At 28.8% G+C, this 10,888-nt stretch overlaps 1 protein-coding gene and 2 long non-coding RNA genes across 37 annotated transcripts in view; 2 read left to right on the top strand and 1 right to left on the bottom strand.

Moving 5' to 3' along the window:
* LOC102680511 overlaps nucleotides 1-2,419 on the top strand; it is a 3,066-nt gene extending 647 nt beyond the window's left edge. The window contains exons 2-5 of one of the 2 annotated variants that reach the window (XR_421320.2): nucleotides 460-560; nucleotides 985-1,180; nucleotides 1,270-1,849; nucleotides 1,973-2,419. This is a non-coding gene — a long non-coding RNA (uncharacterized LOC102680511). Of the gene's footprint in view, nucleotides 1-6; nucleotides 561-984; nucleotides 1,181-1,269; nucleotides 1,850-1,972 lie in introns of those variants that run through there. The other variant, XR_421319.2, reaches the window with a different exon arrangement.
* LOC102678064 (sodium channel protein para) overlaps nucleotides 1-10,888 on the bottom strand; it is a 57,363-nt gene that overhangs the window by 2,548 nt on the left and 43,927 nt on the right. For 11 of the 32 annotated variants that reach the window (XM_006612997.2, XM_006613006.2, XM_006612999.2 and 8 more), the window contains 10 exons: nucleotides 9,690-9,821; nucleotides 9,313-9,445; nucleotides 9,054-9,178; nucleotides 8,682-8,944; nucleotides 8,405-8,578; nucleotides 5,483-5,605; nucleotides 2,012-2,134; nucleotides 1,653-1,847; nucleotides 1,320-1,565; nucleotides 858-1,128 (listed from right to left, as the gene is read on the bottom strand). In XM_006612997.2, the coding sequence (XP_006613060.1) occupies nucleotides 858-1,128; nucleotides 1,320-1,565; nucleotides 1,653-1,847; nucleotides 2,012-2,134; nucleotides 5,483-5,605; nucleotides 8,405-8,578; nucleotides 8,682-8,944; nucleotides 9,054-9,178; nucleotides 9,313-9,445; nucleotides 9,690-9,821 (1,785 nt within the window). Of the gene's footprint in view, nucleotides 1-857; nucleotides 1,129-1,319; nucleotides 1,566-1,652; nucleotides 1,848-2,011; nucleotides 2,135-5,482; nucleotides 5,606-7,604; nucleotides 7,728-8,404; nucleotides 8,579-8,681; nucleotides 8,945-9,053; nucleotides 9,179-9,312; nucleotides 9,446-9,689; nucleotides 9,822-10,888 lie in introns of all 32 variants that reach the window. The other 21 variants (XM_006613016.2, XM_006613018.2, XM_006613023.2 and 18 more) reach the window with 5 other exon arrangements.
* Nucleotides 5,290-10,888, top strand: part of LOC116185223 — a 14,881-nt gene continuing 9,282 nt past the window's right edge. Inside the window, exons 1-3 of one of the 3 annotated variants that reach the window (XR_004150026.1) lie at nucleotides 5,290-5,641; nucleotides 6,238-6,409; nucleotides 6,517-6,636. This is a non-coding gene — a long non-coding RNA (uncharacterized LOC116185223). Of the gene's footprint in view, nucleotides 5,642-6,035; nucleotides 6,410-6,516; nucleotides 6,637-10,888 lie in introns of those variants that run through there. The other 2 variants (XR_004150027.1, XR_004150025.1) reach the window with 2 other exon arrangements.

The following is a 10,888-nucleotide window of genomic DNA, read 5'->3' on the forward strand; positions in this document are numbered from 1 at the left end:
AAAAGATTAAAAAAAACATGCATCACGCAATCCTAAGGATTATCATTTTCTGTTCTCTAATTGTATCTTTGATTATAAATCAAATGTAACATGCACTTAAATTGATCGAAAAATCAGAAAGTTGATTAAAGCTCGATCACTCGTTACACATTATGTGGTGCTGTATTAGAGAAAAAAATGTATTGATAGATTTTTGTGTTTAAGTATTAGAAATTGAGCACACTACTAATCAATTGCTTTTTTCTAAGAAAAACTAATGTTGAAAAAAGATATTTTTGTAATACAGACCCCCTCTTACCCGACTTTTTGACTAATGATCGTCTTTACATCAATCAACATGTGTAAAACCAATGAAATACAACATTATATCGTTACAAAAACTCGATGAATTAATTTAAATTTTTAATATTAATATATATTTTATAAATAAATAACTATAATATTGTTTTTGATGATTAGACACATGTTTATAATTCCGAGAAGACGAGATTCATAAGGCATAGGAAACACATAATATGGAAACCAGGATAAAATAGGATAGGACAACAAATAACATCAATGTAAGGCTACATAACGTAATGAAGTTGCTCAGTCGTTGCGGCACATGTGAAATATTAATCCTGTATGCTTATCTTTTGTTTAAAAAAGATACTAATTTTACGTGCAATAAGAATTGTACATGCTCATTTCCATCCTAATCAAAAAAAAAAAAGAAGAGAGAGAGAGAGTGTGTAAATATGTAAGATATGTCGTGTGGTTAACAAGATAGTGTGAGAAAGCTAACAGGATTCACTTTTTCATTGATATATCAATTTCACTTGTGCCATACGACTGAACTGATCATTACATTACATTACCTAATATTGACAATATAACAACAACAAAATCAAAGAGATTCCATGGCTCCTTGAAATAGTGGTAACGTAGAGCAAAGATCTTCATGAGACACTCGCTGGTGAATATCACAATGAATATCATGTTTAGATAGTCCAGAACATCGCTGAAAGTCTGAGTTTGTTGATAATGGTCCAACGTCATTGTAAGCATGTTCAATCCGATGAACAACATAATTATCATATCGAACTTTTTGTCTGTCACTATTTCAAACACTATTGCTTGCGGCCTCCACTGGAAAATAAAGGAAAAAGAATTGATATTAAAATAAAATTGCAATTAAAAGGTAAGGAATAGAAAAAATATATAAGTTGTTTACTATTTTAAATTTTTCAAATTTAAGATCAATTTCTAATTTAAATTTTTAAATCAAAGATTTGAGAAATTAATAGAACAATAATGACAATATGTTAAACTGTACGTACCCTTGGACGTGGAATGGCTTTAAGTGGTTTCTTGCTACCCATCTTTTTCATAGCGTTGTAATATTTCTTCTGATCTTCTGTCATGAACATCTCGAGGGAACCTCCTGCCTTTTTCTTTTGTTCGTTAAAGTTATCGATGATCACACCAATGAATAGATTAAGGGTAAAAAACGATCCAAATATAATGAAGAATACAAAATAGAAATACATGTAGATGTTCGTTTCACGAATTGGTTGTTTGTTGAGCTGCAAACAAAAAAAAAAGAAAAAGAAAATTCACAAAAATATGATGATTTTTCAATTGGCAAATCTTTAATTTTGACACACACTCACCTCCCTAGAGTCGATGGCATCGTTCATGATCTGAATCCATCCTTTGAACGTAGCCACTTGAAACAAGCATAAATAAGCTTTTCCTACGTGGTCAAAATTCATTGGAGAATTTTCCCAGGTGTAGTTCTCAGCCAAACAGGCGTTTCGATCAGGAATGATTTCATGGCTGAGTGTTGTTTTATTCGCATCTACACACTGTAAGAATAAAATAATATTGTCAATTTAATAGAAAAATATGGAAATTCTTCTGTTTTATTTTAAAGAATTAATATAATTTAGTTAAAAAATTTAAATTTCAATCAAAGTTATTAAAATTACAGAGATTAAAAATAAAGATATGATATAATATAAACACATACCTTAAAATATTTGCCGGCAAAAAGCTGTACACCCATAATGGCGAAGATCAACCAGAAGATAAGACACACCAGTAACACGTTGAAAATGGATGGAATGGCTTGAACCAAAGCGTTGACGACTACCTGTTAGACAAAGTATATTGTTAAAGTATTTAAAAAATGCTTCAATTATTTTTTTTTTTATTCTGCCTGTCTATGTGCTTAAGTATGCGTTTCTATGCATTTCTAGGCGTTTTCTATAATCTACGCCTACGTGTATTACTGGTTCATCATATGTGCAATTTGAATTTTGGAATCTTCTTTTGCGATAAAATAAAAAAATAGTGAAACATCACGTGAAAGGAATTAGGAATGTTGTATCATTATTGTGAAATTAAGTCAATTAAGATCAAGTTGATGATAATTTGATGATAAAAAAAATAAGAATTAAATATTTATATATTTTAAGTTCATTGATAATTTTTCTAAACCTAAACGAAATATTTCATTCTTTTTAATTTCTCTTTTCTAAATCATTATTTTTACTGAAAAAAATTTCAAACATTTGAAACAAATACCAGAATTTTGTTTTTAATTTCTTTACTAGTTGAAAGAATAAAAAATAATAAAGTAAAAAGAATTATATTTGAATGTAAAGAATACAATTTTTCTTCAAAGTATGAAATAGTGAAGAAATATGAAGAATTAATAGCAATTAAATCTCTGTAAATTTTAATTCTAATGATTATTATTACCTTACATTATTACAAAAATTATAATCCATAAAATATTTAATTAAATAATAAAAAAAAGTATACAACATTTCTACTTAATTTCATTCGATTTTTCACACAAGATCAAATCAGGAAACAGAGTCGATGAAGTATCCGTTTGGCTCATTTATTTTTAAATAATTTATGCAAAATGATTCAATTTTTCATTTTTTATGGAACAATAAACCGAGGTAAATCTTGCATACTTACTCCACCAATTACCACGTTCAATTTCGTACAATTACACCGCACGAACATAGAGATATGTATCAATAAAACATCGAAATCACAAGTTTCCAAACAAACGGACAAAAGTAGAAAGTAAAAATGAAAATAAAAAGAAAAATGGCGAACACAAGGAAGATTTTTTGCGTTCTCGAAATAAGATATATCAATTAAACACAAGAAAGTCTTCAAATAAATAGAAACGATTCAATCGAACAAAAAAGAAAAAAGAAAATGGCAAACACAAGGAGTGCCTCTGCGTTCTCGAAATTCACGATTCACTTACATTTAATGGAAACGAACAGAATAAGAAAATTAAGAAGTAACAAAGTATCGATTTGCCTGATCATTGATCGATGTGACGTATGGTGCGTACTCATAACATGTGTTGTCTCAAGATCAAAATTTAAACAAGTGTGCCCAGAATTTTATAATCAGAATACACGAGAAATAAAGCAGCAGCAGGTGGCGTAAGAAGCATAAGCATAGTAAAAAGATTCTTTTCCTTGTCTGATGCAATCATGTCGTGCGTAATTTTCAGCATTTGTCAGCGGCAAGCAACGATTCCATGCAGAAATAAAGAAAAAAAATTAACAGAAGATCAAAATAATATACATAATATATATGATATATAATATTCTTGTACAATTGTATCTTGTACAACTTGTATCAGTTATATATATTATATATAATATATATTTATATACGTAGAGATAGAGATGTATGCTGAAAAATAGTAGCTATAAACTACTGTATAAAAAGGTAGGATAAGATAGTGTCAGGGCGTGGGCATGACAGTAACTCTACGCCCAGTATCTCAGCGACCTTGTATTACAGTTATGTAGAATCATATGTCTGTAATGAGATATGTAAATTATTAAATTTTCATCCTAAACTAGTATATATATGTATATATGTTGGTATAATACGTGTGTTGTTGCTTGCGTTTTAATATGTTGAGATATAATATATTTAGCAGTATTTTAGTAGAGTTGAGGCACGTTTTCAGGCTCGTTGATCGAGATAATAATCTAGATACACCGAGGATTGTAAATTGTGATTTTTTTTTTAATTGTAATTATTAATTAAATATGATTTGAATTAAAAGTTAATGTTGAACTTGAGAATTACATATATGTAGTTTTAAAAATTGTTAGATGTATCAAAAGCGAAGTTTTTGACAGGCTTTGGATTTTTTTAATTCGTTACATATAATAATTTTATAATAATAATTTAAATATATATTTGAAAAAAAATTATAGATTTAAAATGAATTAATTTTTAATTTTTTTTAAATTGCATCTTTATCTTAAATTATGTTATATATAATAGAATGAAATAGAATAAAATATTAAATGTTTTAGAGATTATTAAATAGAAAATTGTGAATAAGATCTTGTTTCGAATTTGCAATAAACTTTCGTTGATTTTAAATTCACGAACAATAGCGTATATGTGTCCTCTAAGGTGCATATCTCTTAGAGAATTGTTCAATAAAGAACGAGTCTACGTGCCGTACATTCGCAATTTTAAGCTCAAGTGCATTCGCGATCGCCCTACTTATGATCTCGTGCAAAAGGAATCGAGTCTTCGACATGGCGAGACCGAAGAGTTGTTCCATTATTTAATGCATTAATGTTTTGATTATTTAATATATAATTATATTTTATAATTAATAATAGAATAAAGAAAAAAAATTCTTTTTTTTTAATATAAAACTCCAATCGGCCTCATTGTCGAGTCTCGCGATGAAAAAAGAAAAAAAAACGGTGCCGCCGTTATTAAATTTATTTTATTTATTTATTTTTTTATAAAGATTTTGACAATATCGAGATCGATATTATTATTCGAATAATTAATCATTTTAATCGTTCGTTATCGAAAGATAGTTCGACGGCACCGAAAAAATCTAAATTGAAAATCTGAAAATTATCAATTATATGTAACGAATCGAAAATTATCAATAGAGTTAGGCATTATTTAATAATGATCTCATTTATTCCATTTATCAATTATCTAATATTTATGTTTTTCTAAAAAATAAATGTAGAAAGTTGAAATACTATAAATAGAAGGTTTATTATATATTATTATTATATAACCTATCAATTATATATAATCCTAATTTCATAGATACATTATCAAAATATAATTCAATTTTAAAAAAGAATAATTTTAAAAAATATAATGATGAAAAGTTTCGAATATTAATTCTAAATTTTAAATAATAATTAATAAATATCCACTTTTTTTTTAACAAATTTCCAATCAAATAGTTCTAGATCGATTATTTATCGTTCTATCATCTACCACTATGATTCACTAATACTACTATGTCTAGAACTACTTGTTTAAAAATTTTCGAAAACTTTTCCAAAAACATATGCCCAACTCAATGCCTCGATTCGCCCAATATAAAGAATAATGATCGATTCTTTTGGGAACATAATAAAAAAGTAATCGGCAAGGTCTGCTGAGACTGTGGGCTACATACCCGCATTCCCTGCATTCTAGACATCGCCCTGAGTGGCCTTAGGGCCCTTAGGGTCCTCATTGTTTTGAAGGCTTGGATCCCGCCAGCGCCACAGAGCGACGCTACGAAGTTAATGAGTGACACCTGCGAGCGAGAAACGAGAGCGGATCACAGCAACAGGTAGACAGACAGGCTACTCGCGATACGAATTCATCATCATCATCATCATCATAATCATCATCATAATCATAATCATCATAATCATATAATCATTTCCGAACTATCAAATACTAGAATTCTAAGAGAAAGAGAAAAAGAGATAGAAAGAAACAGAGATAGATAGAGAAATATCAGGTTATCCCAACAGTCTTCCTTCTATTTTTGTGGAATTTTTACGATTTCATTTCTTTTTTAAAATAGAAATAGATCATACTTATACATCTTATATTATGATATTTTATTAGTTATAAAATTTTATGTATCATAAAATTTATATCGTATACTTAGATTAGTCAGAGTAGTCGGAGAGTTCCATATTCTTGAAATTTTTACTATTCTATTCTTTCAAAGTTTTGATTTATTTATAAAAAATTTTTCTTATAAAGAATCATTAAATCTTATTCTATTTGACGATGAAAAAAACTTTTGGGACAATTTGATAAAAAGATAGAAAAGAGGTTAGAAGGTAGAAGAAAAATAGAGGTTATGGTTGACGGTCGACGCGTCAATTCATTTCATTTCATTTTTTTTTCTCGATTGCCCATGGATGGATCGAGGAGACCATTGAAGCGGATTTAAAATAATGCAGGAGTCCGTCCCATCTGTAGAGATCGTTCCATTTAAATAGTGTATGATACACATTATTAGATACAACAAATATCCAGAGCAGGGGGACGAAGACACTGATAGAAACCAGATATGGCACAAGTAGCAGTTCACAGAGAATGGGTATAGTATCACACTTATTTGCGCACAATTATTTTTTAAAGTAATATCAAAATTATTTAAAAAGTTAATTCATTGAGTTCATTTAATTTACATATGAATTTTTCTAGATTTCCTTGTACGCAATCAAGTGAATACAATCGACAATGCAGAGAGCAATGAATGAATTGATGAGAGTTATTATTAGTTACGAGCATAATAATCAGCTCCATCCTGAAACAGATGAAAAGGTTCGTCATATGTATTTGCAATAACAACATTAAGTATCAATTTTCTCTTGTTCAATAATTTATTAATTAGAATTGTTGAAAACTTTAACTTATGAAATTTTTTCTTTTAATTTTTTAAAATTAATAAATTATTTCCTATATATTATTTTATATTTTAAAATATTATATTTCTTGCCAATTCTTCACAAAGATATATTGAAGAAAATGATACCATAATGCGTTGCATTGTTAAGAAATCAAAAACCTGATGATCAAAATTCCAAATTACACGCGCATAATATAGTATTGTAGTATACACGCGTACATTAACACATAAGGAAGATTGTACAGTACACACAAAGCAATATAATATGTATATATATAATGTATATATATATATAGTTCATATGTATATAGATACACTGTATTTTGCACAACGATCACTGTGCTAAAAAAGACTGTTAGGAAAGGCGTACATCGGCAATAGCTAGTACGACAAAAACTTCAATATCAGTGCAGACATTAAGTAGAGACACCAGTGTAACTCTGTACACTGGAAAGCACACCATAGAGTACAAGGCTACAATTATTGTAGCGATCATATCCTCTCTTTATTTTTCCCTCGGTTTTTACTTATCGTTCCCTTCTCTTTTCTTTATTTATTTTTTTTTTCTCATATCAATTTGTCGAAAAACCAAAGTCCTGATTCAAATATAACGGATTGAAGATCAGAAGAATAAATTTTAAAAATATCACCATGATTTAATAAGAAATATATTTCCTTGATATTATAAAAATGATTTTTTTTTTTAAATTAGAAAATTCTAAAGAAAAAAATTATAATATTGAATAATATTTTAATTTTAATAAGTTTGTTATGATCGTTTAATCCGTCAAATTTGCAAAGATTGGACAAAGATGGTCACATCACCGGATCAGGCCGATCTTTATCGGTTTTCTTTGTTGCTTCTCGTTGACCGATGACTTACTCTCATGCCCTCCCATCGTGACACAGCTCGTAAAGGCCTCAAGGCCCTCAGTGTTCTCATGGAACGGAAGGCCGGGATGTCTGCGGCGCCTGCCCAGATTGCGCCCAAGTTGATCAGTGAAAGCTATCATCATCATCAAATATCGATCAGATGGAACGTGATACATAACACATGATTATTAAACGATTGTAATACACAGTGATCCAGCACGAGGGAGTGATTCCACGTTGCGCTCTTCCGTTATTCGAATAGATATTTTTTGGGTGGTTGAGAGAAGAAGAAGAAGAAAGTGGAGGAAACACGTCGTCACTCAAAGAAACTTGAAAGTGAGATTTTTTTGCAACAAGTTTACAAAATCTTTAATTTCTTAAAATGGAATTAAAATATTTTAGATTTTTTTTCTTGATTGAGATTCGATCATTTTGAAATCTTATACAAAGTTGAAAAAATGATTTAGGATGTGATAGACTTTGTATAAGATACTGCTGAATTTTATTGTAAGCTTGTTTCTAGGAGTAAACGAAGTTTAACTGCAGTATGATCTAAATTATTAAATAAATTAGAGACAATTTATAAAAAATATGAATTATACATATTTTTTTATTATTAAAAATAAATTAAAAATGTTTTTTATTTTTTAAAAATAATTTAAGATTCTTCATGTGAGTAATCGTTTATTTTATTTTTTGATTAAGGCCTTCTAGTACTTTTTTTTTTTTTAATTTTTCAAAAAAGGATTACACACATTTAGATCATAAAATTATGTGAAATATAAAATATATTGAAGAAATATAACTTACCATGACAATGATAAAATCAAGCCAGCACCAAGCGTTCGTGAAATATTTTTTGAAGCCAAGAGCCAACCATTTGATTAACATTTCGATGAAAAAAATCACAGTAAATATTCGGTCCATGTAGTACAAGATATCTTGCAGAATGGGTCGTTGTTGAAGATGCACATCTTCCAAGGCCTGAACATCATACGATTACATTTTTAAAATTATTCACATAAATAAAAAAAAAAAATAATAATGAAAATAATAAAGATTGATGAAAAATATTCAATATACTTACGAGAGCCATACTACTCAAAAGGATCATCAAAATGACGGCAGTCTCAAAATACTTGTTCTCAATTAGTTGGAAGGTCTTCAGTCTCAAATTCGCCCAACCTTGCCAAAACGGTGCGTCGTCATCGCCAGCCAAGAATGGGAACTTCTTGTAACAATTTTCTGGGCAACAATCAGCTGGATAATCGGATTCGATGGGATCTTCCTCTGCTTGGATAATCGCATCGCCTATGACACCTTCTCCTTCCTCTCCTTCTTCGCCAAGATCTTAAAAATACAATTAATTTTTGTTTTTAATAATTTGTGCCTTTTCTTTTTTATAATTTTATTTGCAAATTTAAAATTAAATTTTAATTTCACTACAACAATTATTTACCTTCTTCTTGTTCTAAATCTTCTTTGCTCGCATCCTTCTTCTCTTCTCCATCCAATGAATCCATGCTCCCCTTATGACTTTCGTCCTTGAACGCCCTATTTTTATGGCTGCCATATGATTTATTACTGCACAAATACCAAATAAAAAATAAAATAAAACAGAAAGGAAACTTATATAATTTTCCATTAAAAAAAAAAAAAAAATAATAATCTTCGATAATAATTCAAAAAAACTCCATAAAACTCAAAAAGATAATCACCTGATAGTATCATCCTCATTTTGATTAATATAATCATTATCCAGCCTGTAGTCACGATGATTTATCGAATTTGCTATAACTTTGCTGTTGTTCATGCACAATTTACCCTTCTTCAATTTATTCTTTAGGTCTCCTTCGAAAAAAAAAAGAAAGAAACATTCTCATTTGATTATCGATAAAACAGTAGTTACATTTTTTTTTCTAAATTATATAATTTTGTATAATAGTGTAATTTTTTTTTCTATATTATATATTTTCTTAATTATCTCTTCAAAAATAAAATAAAATTAAAATAACCGATGATACTCAGTTTGTTAAAAACTCAAAAATCTGGATGAAGATAAGAGATATGGAAATGGAACGTTTCTCGATCTTACCATGAATCGTAAATTCCATTCCATCCCCAATAGCAACTTCTAATTGGTTCAGCTCCTTGGCACTCTTCTTGTCTCTATACGCATCGAGTTCGCCATCTGCAAGATCTAGGTCCCCATCGCGATCAATTCCATCTGCACAGTCATACAAAATCTCTAACCCGCCCTTATCAGAATAATTTTGTCAAAAGTATATCTGTATGGAACAGAATAACTGTTGTGGTATTCATCGAGTAACCGGAAACTCTTTAAAAAATTAATCTTTCATTTTTAAACACGATATATTCAACAAAAAAATAAATAAATGTTGTATTGTTGAATTTAATTTTTTTTCTGTTCTTCTCTTGTTCTTTTTTTTTTTTTATTATTATTTAACTGTAATTTTTTGTATTGTCGTTCATGCAGTATATTCGTGTAATCGTTATGATATTGTTCTATTAAAAAACTATGATTAAACGACGGTGACAAGTGTGACTAGTTTTATACGCGATACATGATGGATTACATTGTTTAATATATGTTTAACTTAATACTTAATAATGTTAGGTCAGAATCGAAGAAGGTGTAATTTTTCTCTTCCTTTGTTTGCAAAATATTAATAATAAGCAGAAGTTGTAAAAAAGAAGAAAATATGAAACTTTTGCTTGAAAAAATAATGCAAAATTTACGAGCAATTAAATTGCGTACATTATAATATAATTTTCGTTGTACACGAGCGTTATATACAGGATGTTATTTTACAGACATCCAGTATATACACGAAATATTACATTACAATTGAAATTCACTTCGAAATTTAAAAAAATTCTTTACATACATATCACGACGATTAATCAAGATTTTTTTTTTTTTATTTTTAAAATTTTCAAAAATCTGATCAATCCAGATGTATCGCGCGATACTCCAAAATCTACTATTCGATCATATTCGATAATATCGAAGCGTTCTTTATTTTACCGGAAGACGAAACGTTTATTTTCTCCAACGTGAAAATAATAGGCAAAGCAACGTATAACTGCCAGGCTAATCAGCGAAGCAAAAATTAATCTATCCCTATCTTCCTTCCCCCTCGTTACTCTCTTTCTATTAATCTTTGATCTCATTGAAAAAACAGTAAAATAGCGAACCTATTAAAATGTCTGCATAAAAAAAGATCAAAAAAAAAAAAAAAAAGAAAGAAAGAAAGAAAAAGAAAAAAAGTG

Source organism: Apis dorsata, unplaced genomic scaffold (genome assembly GCF_000469605.1).
Source record: "Apis dorsata unplaced genomic scaffold, Apis dorsata 1.3 scaffold_132, whole genome shotgun sequence".
Taxonomy (NCBI): Eukaryota; Metazoa; Arthropoda; class Insecta; order Hymenoptera; family Apidae; genus Apis; species Apis dorsata.